This window comes from Tetrahymena thermophila, assembly GCF_000189635.1.
Source record: "Tetrahymena thermophila SB210 genomic scaffold scf_8254777, whole genome shotgun sequence".
NCBI lineage: Eukaryota > Ciliophora > Oligohymenophorea > Hymenostomatida > Tetrahymenidae > Tetrahymena > Tetrahymena thermophila.
In genome coordinates, this window is record NW_002476535.1 from 57,820 (window position 1) to 75,846 (window position 18,027).

Sequence of the window (18,027 nt, forward strand, 5' to 3'; positions counted from 1 at the left end):
AAACTTCAAAAATCATATATAATCTTCAATTCATTAAGAAAGTAAATCTACCAATAAATAAATTATAGTTATTTATTTTTAGGTATCAAAGATATTTTAAAAACAAAGATTTTGTGAAAAAAAAATTATTTGTATTTATTTAAAATTCAGCTGGTTCAATTTACACTCAAAAAACATTCACAATTGATAGTTATTAAGAATATACAAATATATTATTAAAATTAAATTCTATATAATTATCAGAAATGTTAATTTGTTTTTTATTTAATTAAAATATCTTTATTTAATTTTCAGAATATAAATAGTTTTATTCATAAAAAAACTAAAACCAACTTCTTAAAATAGTGTAAAAATAAATTAAAAAATAATAATAATATAAAATATGTTTGATTTTGCTAAGCTATTCTTTATTTATTTAGTTTTTTATATTTTTTAATCTTTGAAAATTCTTTAAATTTATTATAATAAAATTTTTTCAATTTCAACATTAATTCTTTTTTATATTATACATAAAAAAATATTAGAATGTGATTGAAAAAAATTTATTAAAGATTTTTAAATAGAATAAAGATACTTTTATTTTATCAATTTATTTTATTATATGACAGTAAATCATTTATTTTTTCAATTTTGTATAATTTATTTTCATATTTAAATATGTAAAAAAAGTAAGCATATTTATTACATTAAAACCAATACCTATACCTTTATATTAATAATATATTTAAGGTTTATTATTTGTTCTTTATTATTTTAGCCCTATTATGTGAATATTTGTTGAATTTATTATTTTTTTATTTTCTTATGAAGTTTACTAAACTTAAATAAACTAACTTACACCCAAATTTATCCTTAACCATATTTAAATTACATTTATGCTTTATTTTTTATCATACCAGACTTAAATAAGTTAAACAGTAGTTATTTAATAATTTTCTTTTCTTTATATTTAAAAATTTTAATTAGAATTTCATTAAATATTTTTGTGTATTTTCTGTCTTTTTTTTGATGCACATGCTATAATGCTTGAGTTTTAGTATTAAATTAATGTTTAGTTTTTAATTTTTGTTGAAATAATCTTCAATAAAACTATTTTAGCATTTTTAAGCTCTCAAAATATAAAATTTAAAAAGTTAAATTATTCTGATAAATATTATTTTAAAATAAATTAAAATGTGTTCAATTTTTATTTATTTAAAAGCTAATATATCAGAAATTTATTTTTTCAATAAAAAAGTAATGAATTTTTTATTTGTTTTATTATTTTAATATCAAAAAATTGAAATAAATATATTTAATGTTTTACAATATTGTAGAATTGGGTCAATCGTTTTCAAAAAACTTATAATTTTTTAATAAAAACATGAAAAAAATTTATTAATTTAAAAAAAAAAACTTTAATTAATAGAAAAATTTTTAATGTTTGATATGAATTTAATTAATTTTCAAATACTTTTTTAATTAATAAAACTATATGACAGGTAAATTAATTAATCTTTAGATTTATTTGATGTTTTAGGTTAAATATAAGTTAGTGTTAAAAATTTTTATGAAAATAATCAATATCTAAGATAGAAACATATATATAGATATTGGCGCAAATCACTAATCCGTTTGAAATTTTTAAATTTAAAATGAAGAAAGAATTAAGATAAAAAAAGATGATGAAATTTTTAAATAATAAATATTATTATTTTGTTTAGATTTAAGATGAAACTCAACGAGTAAGATTCTGTGTTTGCGAAATAAAAAGGAAATTAAAGATATTTGATTAAGAGTAGTGAAAAACTTAAGCAGATTCACAAATCAAAACTAAGCCATTCCAAATAACTATCTAAAAATATAAAGAATTAAAAATCTTCCAAGCTAACTCAAAAGTCATCTACATCTTAATGGAATACACCTAGTGACAAATCGAGTCAGTCTTCTGTGATTATATTAACTCCATCACAGAATAGTAACAGACACATTCTTAGAGCATAGTAGGTACCATTTTTAACCTAAGAAAATGAATAATATTGTTCAGCAAATGAAAAAAGTAAAAATATAAAGAATAGCAATCATCAAAAGAGTATCATAAGTAAAAAAGCAATACATCCCACTTAAAACTAATACTGCTCTATTCACAGTTATGAAACTGTCAGTGATGAGGATAAGAGTTGCAGAGATCAAATATATGCTTCGATGGTTTTACTCACTGATAAAAAAAGTCTGGCTCAAAGTAGGGAAAATTTTGAACAGAAAAATTAACAAAATTACATAGATTTACTTTCTTCAGAAAATAAAATAATACCTCATCAATCTTCTTCACCTGAAGTAGAAATTAATAGTAGTATTGATGAATATTAATAGTAAATTATTTACAAGAATGATCGCTCTATTATTTAGTAGAGACAGCCTTAATTTACTAACTACCAGCATCAAAATTAATACTACTAAAGGTCACCTTTGCAGCAATTGGAATCTAACATCATAAAGAATGTCTAAAGCACGCCAATTTAGTAGAAGAATAATAATCAAACAAAAGATAATTTACTTGGACTCAGCCAAACACCATTTAGCTCTATAAAAAAGAGGCTTTTTGATACATAACAAGATTTTATTGGATCCTAACAAGAAAATATTGATATCATGATTAAAGAAATTTAATCAAAATCAGTCTAAGAGAGTGTTTCTAAAAAATTGACATTTAGGTCACCTTAGAACTCCCTTGTAAACCAAAATTTAAATTTTGGAAAAGAAAACCGCTAATAAATCGTTAAAGTTCTTGAAGTGGTAAAAATGAAGAATTCTTCTGCAAAACTAGCTAAAGTTTCTGTTTTTATTGAAAATACACCATAACTTTAAATTAAATACGTTCAAACAGTTGATATTCGCCAATCACACCCAGAATTACTAATTTAATATTACGAAGAAACATTTGATCCATATATCGTTGAAATCTAAGAAATCTTCTGATTCAATTAAATTGATTACAATAACATTTTATTACTGAACGCATGCAATATTTATTACTTCTTAAATAATAATAACAACAATAATAATTAGAACTATCATATTTCAATTATTTTAAATATCCTCAAACGTAATATATATAAATAGTATTAATAATAATTAACTTTGAAATTAAAAAAATAAAAACCATCCCTATGAATAAAACCCACCTATTAATTTACTCAAGTCTTTTTTTACCAAATTTAAAAATAAATATCCATTTTTCCTCTAAAGAGGAGTTTATCTGATTTATCCTATTTACTTAACATAAATAATAATGTTTAAAAACTCTAACATACATTGAATTTAATTGTAATTATATGCACTTAAAATACTTGTTGTCCACTTTAATAATTCTATCATTTATAAAATATTAATTTGTTCGCAAATTATGGTGACTTAAAAAAAATATAATTTTATTTTTCTAATCAAATTGAATTTTCATAAATTTTCTAAAGATAAATTTATTGTTTTAATAATTAATTTTCTATTTTTGAAATAAAATAAATCAAGAAAAACTAAAATTAAAACAAAATATAACATTAAAATTTTCGTTTCATGATAAGTTTTTTACTTCCTAAATAAAATAACATTAACCTAGCTTAAGAAGTTAATTGGCTTATTTAAATAATCTTAAAGTTTTTAATAATATCTTTTAAATAAATTAAAAAAATATTGTTCTCATAAAAATTAAAAACAGTTTAATAAAAAAATAATAATTAAATTAAATTTATTTATATTATTTTATTAAGTATTATATAAAAATATAAAATGGTTTTTAATATTTTTTTTAATTTTCACTTTTTAGCTAAAAAATAACAGTATTTTTTTATACTTATTTTCGAGGTTAACTTTAGTTAGCAAAATGAATTGATAAATTTAATAGTTTTCTTATCTTTATTCACTTGAAAAATTAAAGATAGAATCTTATATTGTGAATATTCTAAAATATCAAAAATATTTTTTTTATATTAAGTTAAATTATTTATTAAAGTAAAACAAAATAATACAAATAATATTAATATTTATTTAGCAATAAAATTCTACTATTTCAATTAATTAAAATATTTCAAAGCTTAGAAAATAAATCAAATATTTTTTGAGTATTATTAAAAATTTTTTTAATTAATTATTTTAAGTAGATTTTATACAAAAAACAATAATCTATTTAATATTTTTTAACTTTAGATTAAATTATATTTCTTAGATTTTAGAGTTCAATATTATGAAATTAAATGTATAAATATTTAAATTCAATGAGTTGAGTAAAAAAATATATTTATTTTGTTATTTTACAATTTTTAAGCAAGTATTTATTTATCATGTTGTTTTAATTGTGGATTTAAAATAATAAAATACTTACTATTTTAAATATCAAGAAAATATCATAATAATTAGTATTAAAATTTTTTAAATATTAAATTTAATATAATAAAATTATTATTATTGAGGATAGGGATGTTATTTAAAAAAATTGTGGTAAAAAAAATTTACTATCTTATAAAAATAAAAAAATTTCATCTTAAGAGTTTCTGTTTAATTTTTTAATGTTTATTATAAATATAGTTATAAAGATGATATGAAATTAATTATCGATAATATAGATGTTTTTCATTATAAATTTAGTAGTGAGTTGAGCAAATTTTTACTTACTTACTTTAAATTCATATTTATAAAAATAAATACAATAAAAAATTTACCATTAATTTTGTTTATTTTCATAAAATTTAAAAAAAAAAGACAAAATTGTCATTATTAAATTATTTTTATTTCTTTCACTTATTTCTTTTATATCTAATTATCTGGAATTCTTTTAGAATTGAGAATTTATTTTTATTTATCATTTTTATAACTACTTCTTCTAGCTATCATAATATTTAAAATAAATAGCTTATAATTTAGAAAAATGAAAAAATATAAGACCTTCACAAATTATTTACTTCTTTCTTAAAGCATTTTAACAGAAAATAATAGTAATAATATTTTGTTTGATAAAATATCTGTTGAGCTTTTAGAAGAAAACACATGTAACTTAACCAAGAGTAATGAATAGAACCCAAAGTCTCAAATTTGAGGCTGTATTTAAGATTGAATCAAGATTCAATAGTTTCTATAACTTAGTTGGCAAATATAAATATGTCAGAAAATCCTTAAGCGTTTAATTGCTTATACGTATGACCATCGCTTATTAGTCAATCCCTTAATTTTATATATCATAGATGAAATTAAACTTATCTTATATCAAATTAAAGTAAAAAACACTAAAATATTAATAAAAATATACTAAGAAGATAAATATTGAATTCATAATAGTAAAATGATTTTATTAATAATATTTAATATTGTATAAATACTTTATTTTTAAGTAAAATTGAAATACCTAATTTAAATTTATTTATTAAAAAATAATTAATTTTTTTCATTGAAATAATTTGGAGAAAAGAGGAAAAATAGATAAAATATCTTATTTATAGATTTCTTATACTTTAATTTTTACTTTTTATAAATAAAAGTAGCTTATTTAATAAAATTAATTTATATTTTCTAACTATATTTAATATTGTATACTAACAATTTATTAAATTATCCTTAAGCTATAGAAATTTGTTTTGAAAGCTTTTTCAAAAGTATTAATTTTTTATGTTTGATTAAATTATCATAAATAAACAGATTAATCAAAACAAAAATAAACTTAAAATAGCTAAAATTTGCAAAGGTTTGAAATTATATTTTTTGATTGAGCATAATTAAATTCACTCTAAGTGGTTTTTTAAAAAAATTATAAATTTTAATTAATTAGCTCGATAACTACCACGTCTTTTTAAATTTACAGAAGCTAAATAACCTAACCAATACTTTAATTGAGAGAAAGTTAAAAATAGTGCAGGTAAAAATCTTGATAAATTACTCTGCCAAAATCAAAGTTGATAGAGATGATTTTTTATCATATTGTAGAAAAGCGAAAAGAATATTTTTTAAAAAGAAAGTAAATTTTTTATTAAAATTTTAAAGAATTCAACTAGAGGTTCAATGAAGGTTAATTTTTAAAATATAAAATATGAAAAAACGAGTAATAAATCAGATATTATTTAGATGTATCATAAGCTTATGAATATGCTTGTAGCTTACATAAGTATTTTAAACCATTTTCATAAATTTTACTTTGTGTAATCTGTAAATGGATATGACTGCTCTGGAGAAATAAGTAGCTTGAAATCAAATTCTAGTAAATTTAAAAAAAAATAAAATGATTTAACTATATAATGAATTTTTACAAAAGATATTATGTGTGCTATGGAATTTTTTAAACTCAAGGATATTACACCACTTAAAGATGATAAAAATTTATCATTACCAGAAAATTGTTACCAAATAACATTAATGAGTGGAATGCCTTTTATTGGAGGTAATAGCTGTGATTTTACAAAGCCTTTATAACTTACATACAATAAGTAATTTTTTAAATGAAATTCTTATCTTTTATATTTTTAGACTAGATTTTTAAAACAATATTTAATGTTAACATCTGCTTATTTAAATTTATTAAAATTTTATAGCTCTACTTATTACGCCAGCAAAGTTAGTATTTAATAAAAATATGTAGTAGTAGCCAAGCCATAATGTCCTTAATAGCTTGAAATTAACATTTCTATTAATTAATTTAGCTTTTTTTATAACTAAACTCCTCCTTACAAAGGTCCTGGCTTTTGTGACTATTATTCAAATAACTTTTTTTAAACTACAGACAGCCTAAACTCTTAGACTTTATCTATTTCTTTATCTGTAAAAAAACCCTCTATATAAAGTTAAATTTATATGTATTATCTAGCTATCTTGGTATTTTAAGTAAATTTTAATAGTATTTCTTTAAACATTTTGATTGAAAAATGAGTGGGATGAATATAAAATATCACAAATAAACAAAAGATAATAAATTGAATTGTTTGTTTGATAGATTGAAAAAACTCTTCTTTACTCTATAAACTTTTTATCCATTTTAAAATAACATTTTTTCCTCCATATTTATTACTTTTTTTACACAGCCAGATTAAAATTATTTGATTACAATTTACTTTATTAATTAATTGAAATTTAAAAAATTAAAAAAAGTGTCCTTAGTACTGTAGCTCTTGTGATAATGATTAGAAAAGTTGCTTTAGCTGTATGGATGGGTATTACTTAGATAATAATGTTTGTTAAAAATGTGACATTAATTGTTAAACTTGCAACGGTCCTTCATCTACTGATTGCTCCACATGTAACTAAGGTAGTTACTTATATAGGAATAACTAATGTGTAAGTTGTAAAAGTGATGGTACTTATATTGAAAATAACCTTTGCTTTGACTGTGACTCTAGTTGCTAAACTTGTAACGGTAAAAGTTAAAACGATTGTTTAAGTTGCTACCAAGGGTTTTAAATAGTGAATAATTATTGTTAATAAGATTTTTTTATGTACAGCTCAAACGCATTTAGTAAATCTGATATTCACTAATTAGAACAATTTTCTCAATAACTTTCTTCCTCGGTTCTTATTAGTAGCGCATTTATGAGTTTATTCTAAAACTTGTTATCATCATCCAACATAGGGTTATTAGTAAATGGTTACATATGCCAAAAGTACAGTTTCCTTCTACTACTAGATATTATGTTGCCAGAATAAATTTATTAGACTCTATATGCTTTAAAAAGTAAATATTTTATAAAAATTATTTTAAAAATAAATGGATAATAATTTTTTGTAAGCAAATATTTAATATTTTTATTTTTATTAAAACTTAGATCAATATCCTACCTAATAATTTTCCTTTTTGAATTTTTTCTAAGGTTCGGCTAATTAAAGCGGCTATTAATACGAAAATTAAAGATATTAAAAAGTTGGTATATCATATGATATCTTATAAACATCCGGCTAACATTTAATAATATTTCTAATATGTCTTATCAGCTTCTTTAGTTTTTATGCAATATTAGAATTTGTATAAAATAAAAAAATCTTCTAAATTTCTAAATTTTTTTATGATAAAATCATTTCAAGCTATTTAATTCAATTCTTTTAAATTTCATTTATGATATTTTTAATTGGATTGAACTAACAATTAAAAGATATTCTCTTACATTTTAATAATAATAAAATAGGAATTAAAATAACATTTCTCATTATTTTTTCTTTGCAAGCCTTTTTTGTCTTTTAAATTCTTTACTTATTTGTAAATAATAAAAAACTTATCTAAAAAAAATCTGCTTTCAATCAAATTGTGAGATTAAAAATATTAAATGGTGCTACGTTTGAAAAAAGACTTGCAAGTAATTTTATGATAATCAATTTAACATTTGAATCCTTCATAGTGCCAACTATATTTATTCAACTAAGCTAACATTGGAAGGTGGCTCTAATACTTTTGATGATAATTGAATTAATTTAATTAGTAATCCTACTTTATATGAGACCATTTTAATCTCGACTAATCACTTCTTATTATTTCTTATACAACATTTTGTGGCTTGGGATGTATATTCAATTCATACTATTAGGTACATATAGCTAAAATCAAGATTATGATATCAGCCAAGCATTAAATAGGCTAAGCTATACTTTTTTGTTTACATTTGTAGCTATCCTATCTTTACATCCACTTTATATGATTGCTTTTTTTTTAGTTTAATTATTTAACTTGATAGCATCTAATAAATAATAATAAAAAACTCAAGATTAACTTGAGCTTGGACCCATTATAAATCAAAGTAATCATGATAAAATTACATATAGTAAACCCTATTAATTATATCGCTTTTCTAAATAATAAGAAATACTTTTAGATCAACGAGTATGGAGATATAAGGTTACAAAAAAAAATAGGTAATATGCATGAGCTCTTTAAAAGGGTTAATTCTCATTAAATATTTTAATAATTATTTAATATATCTTCTATTTTAAACAAATAATATAGTAAAAATAACAGGAATAAATATATAAATATGTTAATAAATTTTAATATTTTTTATGTTTTTTTTTTCATCTACTTCATCTTTAATTACAAACATATTTACAATCAAATGTTCCAAAAAAAAAAACTCAAGTAATAATTTCAAAATTTTAATAACATTTGGAAAAAATTGATAAAAAGTAAATCTTTCATAAAAAAATGATTTTTTTTTAATTAAAACAAAAAATTAATACAAAATTAAAACTTATATAAACCAATTCTTAAAGTATATTGTTTGATTACATAATATTTTCTAATTTTAGTTGATGTAAAACATATTAAAATAAATTTATATAGATAGTTTAACTTTATTTTGATTTAAGTTTTTAAAATTTATATAGATAACACATAAAAATAATAGTTAAGTTAAATTCTATTGGGTGAAGTCGTAAAATGAAATATTTTATGTGAAATGCATTCTATTTATATAAAAAGTACATTATAATATCAATTTTTAAATTTAAAACATAAAAATGTAAATAAATTATTTAAAATTGTAAATATTCACAGTGTAATGTCTAATGTATGTGTGGTATGAATTTAAAAATTTTGTAGAAAAATTTTTGATGTTTACTAGAAAAGTTGATTTGTTTAAAAATAAATTTAATTAGTTTCTTTTTAGGCTTTTTTTTAAATACTAGAAATAAAATAGGATATTTTCATTTCAAAACTTTTTTAAAGTTCTACATTTTAACATTTATGAAAATGAGAATAAGTCTAGATAGATATATTCAACTTTGATTTGTTTAATTTTTGTATTTAAAATATTGCTGTGTTCTATAAAAAATATTTTTCTTTATACTTTAAATTAAACAAAAATGAAAAGAAAATTGTTTTTAAATTCTACAAACAGTTTATGATTAGGAAAATAACATAAATCTAATTAAAGTTACTAGAAATTTTATAGGTAAATATAAAATTGAATTAGCAATTCTAAAAGAATAAAAAAAATGAAATTAAGGAGAATATTTTGATAAAATACTTAAAGAAAAATTAATATACCTATTTATTAGCCTTAACCATTTTCTTGTCCTATAATAAATGACTAATACCGAAAGCTATCATTTTTTTAAAGAAGTTAGAATAATGCATTATTATAAAAATTAAAATAGAAATTTAATGTTTTGTTTAACTTACTAGAAATTTAATAGATTTAATTTTGTAATTTTAAATTGGATAAATATGAAATTCATTTTTAAAGCTCTAAATCATAAAAATAAATGAATAAATTTTATTAGGCAACTAGAAAAATTATAGAAAAGACTAAAATCTCATGAATAATTCAGTTAAATTCTAAAATAAATATTAAATAAATAGAAAAATCAAATTATTGTAGAATTTTTTTTACAAATACTGTTTATAATAATTTTATTTTTTATAATAATTTTTAAAATAAAAAATAAATTTCAGTATTATTTAAACATTTATTTTATATTTAAAAATAGTTGTTGGTTTTAAAATAGAATTCTAAAAATAAATTAATTTGAATATTTACTAGAAGTTTTATAGAAATAATTCTCTTGAAATTAGCAATAAATCTTTTTTTCACAAGGTGCTATTTTTAAAAAATAATTTTTTTCAAAGTAGAGTTTTTAAATACAAAAAAAAATAATTTTTTTTAACGAGTTAAGATAGACATGTTAAGATTTTAATTATTTATTGCTACCTAAGATATTTATTTTCTTAAAAGCTAATTTTTTCCTGAATTTACTAAAGTAATTGTTAAACACAAATTAGAGATTTACTAGAAATTTCATAGAACTTTTATGTCATTATTTGCCAAATTAGATTCAAAAGTTTTATAAATTCAAACTGATTTTGGTAAATCAAAAATTTCATAAATTAGTATGATTACTTTGTTGAACTGTAATTTTATAATAGATGAAATCTCTATAAAAACAAAGGTAAGTATGATTGAAATAAATAAATATTAATTAACTAAATAAATAAATAAATAAAAAAATAAAATAAAATAATAAATTAAAAATGAACTCAAAGATATTTGTTGCTATTACTTTAATCCTACTTGGAATTCAATGTGTCTCTGCATTTGATGAAAGAGCTTTTGGAGAAGAAGCTGCTAAATTAATAACTGTTTAGGGTTTACACAACTTTAACAAATGGGAAAGAAGCTTTAGCTCAGGACGTAGTCGTACCTATCTATCAGAAGAAGAAAGAACTTACCGTCAAATTGTTTTCCTTTAGAATGATTAGAATATCTAAAAACACAACAGTGACAGCAACAATACTTACAAGCTTTAACACAACCAGTTCTCTGACATGACAAAAGATGAATTTGCCCATCGTGTCCTTAATTCCTAACTCAAAACTTCTGCATCTTCTTCTTCTTAACCTGCTTAAACTCCCTAACTAAGAGGAAGTGTAGATGCTAGTTTGAATGCAAGTCAAGGATTTGACTGGAGAAATTACTAAGGTGTTCTTGGTAATGTTAAAAATTAAGGTTAGTGTGGTTCATGCTGGACATTTGCAACTGCAGGTGTTTTAGAATCCTATTATGCTCTTAAGTATCAATAATCTCTTATTTTCTCTGAATAAGATATTGTTGATTGCGCTTCACGTTCTTATGGCTATTAATCTGATGGTTGCAATGGCGGTTTCCCCAGCGAAGGATTACAATATGCATCCACAGTTGGTCTAGTTTAATCTGATTACTATCCTTATGTTGCTGTCTAAGGTACTTGCAGATAAGTCAATGCTCCTCGTTATCAGTTGTTAGATTAATACTACTCAGTATAATAATCTTCCAGTGCACTTTAGTATGCAATTACAAGAGCTCCTACTGCTGTTGGTGTAGATGCTAGTACTTGGTAATTCTACAATAGTGGTGTTTATAACGGTTGTGGTAAAACTTAAAGAAATCAATTAAATCACGCTGTTATTGCAGTTGGTTATGATGCCTACGGAAACTGGATTATTAGAAACTCATGGGGCACAAGCTGGGGACAAAGTGGTTATATTACTCTTGCTAGAGGAAATACTTGTGGTGTTCTCTATGATAACTATGCCATAAATATTTGATTATAAATAATTAAATAAAAATAAATATTAACTTGTCAACTCTATTTTATATATATAGTAATCACTTAAATTTACCGAGTTACTTTCTAATTATTTCTTGCTTTTTATATTTATTAACCTTCTTTTATAGTCATAAATTAACATTTTAATTAAATATGTTAAACATTGTGAAATATATTTTTGGATAAGTTGAAAAAATAGTTATTGTTTATTTATTTTATTTTTAAATTTCTTAGATAACAAAAAAGCTATTAAATATATAAATAATTTTTTTTCAATTCAAAAATAGTTTTCTTATTAGTAAATACACCAAAAACCATATAATATAATATATAGATAATCGAATGCAAACTTTTTCTTATTTTTTTATCAAAAGTAAGTCTAACTTTATTTTTACTCTAAAAATATTATCTGAATAATTATCTTAACCAATTTTGAAAAGCTTTTAAAATTAATTAACCTTTAATAAAATTTGATTATTATTCAAACTTATGGGTTATATTGTTTGTTTAAATAGAGAATAACTTGATTAAGAATTTAATTTTTAATGATATGTCAAAAAACTTTGAAATTCAAAAGTAAAAAAGAATAAAAATTTAAAAATTAACTAAAGTTATCAATCTTATTTTTATATTAAAGTAATATGAAATAAAAAGTTAAATTGAATATGAAATAGAATAATTAACCTAAAATATTTTAAATATAAAATTTACTGTTTTTGTTTAGTAATTAATAATATTTAAAAAATAAAGTCAATAGCAAATGAAATAAAAATTAAAATATTACTAAAGATATCTTATTTTTTTAGAAAGTTATTAGATATAAAAGATTAATTCGAAAATGAAATAGAATAATAAATTATTATCTCTAATAGATAAAAGACAAATTAAAATTTATATATAAAATATATTATTAAGCTTTTAAGTAAGTAAATTAATTATATTTGTATTTCTTTAATGATGTGATCGTTTTTTGTTATTTGCTAATTTATTTTCTTAATTACTTGCTATTTATTATCTAATCCTTGTGTATTTAATAGAATAAAAGGACTGAACTACCACCTTAAATTACTAAATCATTATTAATTAAGCACGATCAACTTATAAAAAGCTCAAATTATTAGTTGAGTTGAGCTTTAATTACTACTATGATTATTATTTGTAAACTATTTAGTCATGTTTAAATTGCTAACACTTCCTTTAAGTTTGAATTTACTTCTTCTTTTCTTTAGTATTTTAAAACATAAATTGTTATTTATTTTTTATCAATCAATAAAATAATAACTAAACTAAATTTTTATTAATTACTTCGTCAAGCTCTTTGAGTTTTTCTTGTTTTATTTTCAATAATTCTTGCTTATTTATCTATTTTTCTTGTTCTTATCTTTTCCTCTTAACTTCTGGAAGGTTTTCATAATTCTTCTTTGTAAGAGCATACATTTCTTTCTCTGATATCTGATTTTTAATATTTTAAATTTAAAACAACCTTTTCAATATTTTTAAGAAATTACCTTAGGTTTGATTCCTTGAGCTAATCTGATCATTAGTTCTTCTCTTTTTTTAGAATAATTAGGAGACTTCATTCTTTAATTTCCATTTATTGATTCTTAATTTAATTATTCTTATTCAGATTAAAATCTCTATTATGCCTTTGCTTTCAATTTTGGGTTTACTCTATTACCATATTCTTTCATCTCTTAGCGAAGTTTAATCATATCTTCTTTACTTCTTTTACCCTTACTCTCCTTTTAACCAGTATGCTAATTCCCTACTGGTAATTCATCAATAACTGCAACAGGATAGCTTTCTTTATTTTCATTGACTACTTTTTCTTCTACTTTTGATGTACTAAAAGCTCTTTTCTATCCATCCATTTTCTATGCCAGTTTTTTTCTTTTCTCCTAAAATATTTCAGCTAAACTCTTTTACTATTCTTTTGGTTGAACTTAAGTAGAAAGATCTATTTCAAGCTTTTCAAATCCATGTTTGTTTGCATTTACTTTATTACTATTATCAAATTACTCTATTTATTCTATATTAGTGTTTCTTATCATTTCATCAAACTAATTTTTAAATAATTAAATATATTATCAGAATTAAATTTTAAAAACACTACATTAGAATTCATTAGGGACTAATTCTTATTTTGTTGCTTATTGTTTCTAAAAGTAAAAGTATCTTTTTCTTAGGTAAAAGATCTAAAATTGCTTCTTTGTGTATCAGAATTTAAATTTCCTCTAGTTTGCATAGAAAGAGGTTTATTGGCATTAGTTTTTTCTTAATCAGTTTTATTATTTTTTGTATCTTGAATTTCATCAAAGTCTTCATCGTTTGCATCAAGAATGTCAAAATCATCATTATCATTTTACTCTTTTTCACAGAAAATAAAAAATTAATTTAACTTTTTGATGAAATAATTTATTTTTTAAATTTAATTTTTCTCTCAATAAATAAATAAAATATTTGCATAATTTATTTTATAAATATTTATTACCATTTTTTATTTCATTGCTAATATTAGAGCTGTTTATATTAAAAGAAAGACTCTGCATATTTTTTAGTTTTTCATCTAATATTTCATGACTTAGAACCATATTCTTACTGCCATTTATCTCAAAATTATTTTTATTTTTATTCTTTATAAATAAATTATCAATAAAATATTTAATTTATTAAAAATAATTTACTTTTTTTGGTGAAACTAAGTTATTATTTATTATGATTGGTTGATTTTAGTTACCTAAACTAGGATGAATTATATATTGTTGCTGTTATTATTATGCTGAAGGATATACTGAGTTTACTGCCTAGTTGAAGGTATTAGTATTATTTTTATCAATATATTAAAAGTCTAAGATTTATTCTTAATGATTAGAATTTATAGGAGTACTTAGTTAATTTTAACAGGCGGATTAAGGCATCATCACCTAAGAATTTTAATAGTATTGACCTAAAATTGGATTTTGTTTATTATCTGCAGGAGTACCAATATGCTAATTTGTGAAGTTGCCTATAATATGTGACTATGCAATATGTTATTACATATAAGGAGAAGCTGTCTAGCCATACAAAATATTGTATGGTGGAGGAATAAGCTACAATGCTTAATGTTGATGTTGTTGTTATTGCTATTGAAACAAAATATTCTAAATTTGAGTTTAATGATTTTACTATGTTTAAACAAGAGCTAATTACTGTTAAAATAATTACTGTTGTATTTATTAAATCTAAGAGGTCAATTAAGTTTATATTTGATTCTATTAGGTAGGAAGGCCATACAATCCGAATTAGTTTTACTAAGGAACTTAAATTCCCATATTTAAGCTGCTGTTGTTCTAGCAAACAGATAAGTTTGATTGGTTACGATTAATAAAGTTATTTCCATCCCTTTTTAAATTAAAATATGGTTTATAACTAAAAAAATTTAATATATTATTTGTTACATTGGAGTGTTAAGTTTATTTTAGCAAGTATGAGTAAATTATTGGAAATTATTTAATCTTGATGAAATAATCTAAGAGCTTGAGCAAGCTTAACAGTTGCTTGGAGAAAGAGGATTATTGTGGTGACAATTATGATTTGAGCATAGGTGCTATTATAAATTGCATTGTTTATTTTAAGAAATTTAAGAGCTTTGTTAATGGGTCGAGTTTCCTGCTGTTGATCTGTTGCTGTTTCTTTCTTCAAGTAAAAATTATTATTGATTTGTGCTAAAATTTTATTATTAATTAGTTAAGTTCGAATTATAATTAGATTGAGGAGCTGTGCAAAAATAGCTATTTTCATCATTTAAAGGAATATTTGATAGCTATTCACTAGCTTTTTTTGAAAGAATATTTTAATTTTTTATATCGGTCTTTTTATTTGACTTATGACTTCCTTTTTTGCTTTATTTTACTTGATTTTTTTACTAAAAATCTCCTTCTTGGTAGGAATCATGTGATGATAGAGATGGGGAAGAAGATGAAGAAGAGGAAGAGCAAGAAGAGGAGTACTTTCTCTTATTTAATTTATTTTTAAGACCTTTAGATTTGCCTCTTTTATTAACCAATTCATCTTCCTTAAAGCACTTTGTAGAAACGTTTCTCTAAGTTAAAATAATTTCATTTCTTTTATTGCTCTTTGAGCGAGTTTTTTAAGAAGCGTTGTTATTTTTAACCAAATTGACAAATTCGTCTTCTTTTATTTCTTTTCTATTAACTTTGAAGGTATTTTTATCTATCTTCTGCTCATTTACTTACTATATAGTCTAGTTTATTGGTAAAGGATTTTTTTTCTCTTCAGCCATCATTAGTGGCTTACTGGCTACTCTTAATTTTTCAAGATTAGTGAGCATTTCTTACCTTTTACTTGATTTTTCATCATTTTTCATTTCAGTTTCAAGAATATTTTCTTTTCCCAAAACATATCTTTTAGATATTTTTTATTCTTCAGTAGGAGTATAATTTGAATTTTTGTAATAATTGGTTTAGTAACTTGTGTTAAATGTCTTAGATTATCCAAAACTAACTTTGACTTATTAATCATAAGCAAGCTAGTTAATTCCACTTTGTAAATATCTAAATCCTATGTCATTGCTATTTCCTAATGAATTGACTGAGGAAAATTGATTTGAATTTCCTGAAATTTATAAAATGATATTTTAGAAAATTGTAAGAGAATAGCTAAAAAAATAAAGTAAATATTTAAATTACTTAATTCATTACTAGATTTCTTATACTAATAACTAATATCATTTAAAACAGAAGCGTCATTGTTAAAGTCAGCTATTTTTAAAAATTAAGAAAGATATATTTCAAATTTTCTGATTGAAAATATTGATGAATTAATTATATTCAAACAATCCTTTCGTTAAATTATTGAGTTAAATAATGTAAAATAATTAAATACCTTGGTTTTTTATATTTTGCTGATAGTTTTTTGATGGAGAAAAATTGAGAGCAATGCTATGTTCATCTTCTTACTCAAGAAGCTTTTCTTTAATTAATATGAACAAAAATAAATTTTCTGTGTTGTAGAAACTGTCATTTTTTATATTTAAGTTTAAAATTTTGTTTTTCTTTGATGTAGAAAATAAATTGAATATTCTACCCTAAACTCTAGTAGAGAGTTTGCAATTAGAAGAAGGACGTTGAATTTATCTATTTGCGCTTTAAGGAACGCTTATTATTTCCTATAGAACTTCTCTTGATTGATTCCTGCTTACAAATATGTGCTCTTTAGATTCGCTATCCTATATTTCATTATGTAAAAAAATTTAAATGAAACCATAGTAATGAATAATAATTCAATTTTAAAATAAATGAATCAATAAGAATATAATTTATAACTTACTTAGTTTCTATTAAAAAATTAAGTAGTAAGGGGATTTATATCATCTGTTTCAATTTTTTTAAATTCGCTTGCTAATGATATTTAAGAGGGCATCCTTGAAATTTCCGATCTAGAATCATAGCCATCTTTATGTATTGAAATCTAGGAAGTATTTAAGGATACAACATTAAATTGATTTGTGGTATTGTATCTTTTATATTCCTAGTACTCCTTTTGTTGGGGTTCAATATACAAGTCTTAATTATTCGTTTGCACTGGATTTTGGTATTGCTATTATTGCTACTATTAATATTGCTAATTCATATCAATAGTAGAGCGCTCATCAGTACAACTTATCCCTTATCCCATATTTATACTTACTAATAATATAATTACTTGTATTATTGTTATTCTTATTTAATTGATATATTTTTTATTTATTTGTTAGTAAATAGTAGATGAAGTTAACACTAATAATATTTTTCTTTTTCAAATTTAAAGTTAAGTAGATTTTGATCTGAATTATAAATTAATTTTTCATTTAATTTAAATTATAACAACGATCTATTTATGAATAAATCATCACTATTATTACTTTATATTCTAAACATTTCATTCATACTACCTTCTTTATTATATAAAGAAATTTTGGATATCAATCAAAGCACTAGTTTATATGTGTTTGCTTATCTATAG

General features: G+C 21.2%; 5 protein-coding genes across 5 annotated transcripts; 3 read left to right on the plus strand and 2 right to left on the minus strand. All coding sequences in view use genetic code 6, as the record gives it.

The window, feature by feature from the left end:
- Positions 1-1,710: 1,710 nt before the first annotated feature.
- TTHERM_00375060 (hypothetical protein) lies at positions 1,711-2,958 on the plus strand (the record flags this gene model as incomplete). The annotated part of the gene is made up of 1 exon (XM_001009634.3): positions 1,711-2,958. One exon carries the CDS (start codon positions 1,711-1,713, stop codon positions 2,956-2,958), a length of 1,248 nt encoding a protein of 415 aa, XP_001009634.1.
- A 3,129-nt stretch (positions 2,959-6,087) lies between these two features.
- TTHERM_00375050 (transmembrane protein, putative) lies at positions 6,088-7,420 on the plus strand (the record flags this gene model as incomplete). The annotated part of the gene is made up of 4 exons (XM_001009633.2): positions 6,088-6,220; positions 6,275-6,446; positions 6,552-6,812; positions 7,105-7,420. 4 exons carry the CDS (start codon positions 6,088-6,090, stop codon positions 7,418-7,420), a joined length of 882 nt encoding a protein of 293 aa, XP_001009633.2.
- An 82-nt stretch (positions 7,421-7,502) lies between these two features.
- On the minus strand, positions 7,503-7,912 carry TTHERM_000375029 (hypothetical protein; the record flags this gene model as incomplete). Its single annotated transcript, XM_012795988.1, has 3 exons — positions 7,503-7,675; positions 7,789-7,839; positions 7,900-7,912. 3 exons carry the CDS (start codon positions 7,910-7,912, stop codon positions 7,503-7,505), a joined length of 237 nt encoding a protein of 78 aa, XP_012651442.1.
- A 3,054-nt stretch (positions 7,913-10,966) lies between these two features.
- Positions 10,967-12,019, plus strand: TTHERM_00375030 (papain family cysteine protease; the record flags this gene model as incomplete). Its single annotated transcript, XM_001009631.1, has 1 exon — positions 10,967-12,019. The coding sequence occupies one exon, from the start codon at positions 10,967-10,969 to the stop codon at positions 12,017-12,019; it is 1,053 nt and encodes a 350-aa protein (XP_001009631.1).
- Positions 12,020-13,130: 1,111 nt separating this feature from the next.
- On the minus strand, positions 13,131-17,793 carry TTHERM_00375020 (hypothetical protein; the record flags this gene model as incomplete). Its single annotated transcript, XM_001009630.2, has 11 exons — positions 17,353-17,793; positions 17,110-17,251; positions 16,909-16,995; positions 16,713-16,784; positions 15,462-16,638; positions 14,706-15,405; positions 14,513-14,654; positions 14,135-14,388; positions 13,530-14,081; positions 13,327-13,473; positions 13,131-13,244 (listed from the first exon to the last, which is right to left on the minus strand). Exons 1-11 carry the CDS (start codon positions 17,698-17,700, stop codon positions 13,131-13,133), a joined length of 3,735 nt encoding a protein of 1,244 aa, XP_001009630.2. The 5' UTR covers positions 17,701-17,793.
- Between the last annotated feature and the right edge of the window lie 234 nt (positions 17,794-18,027).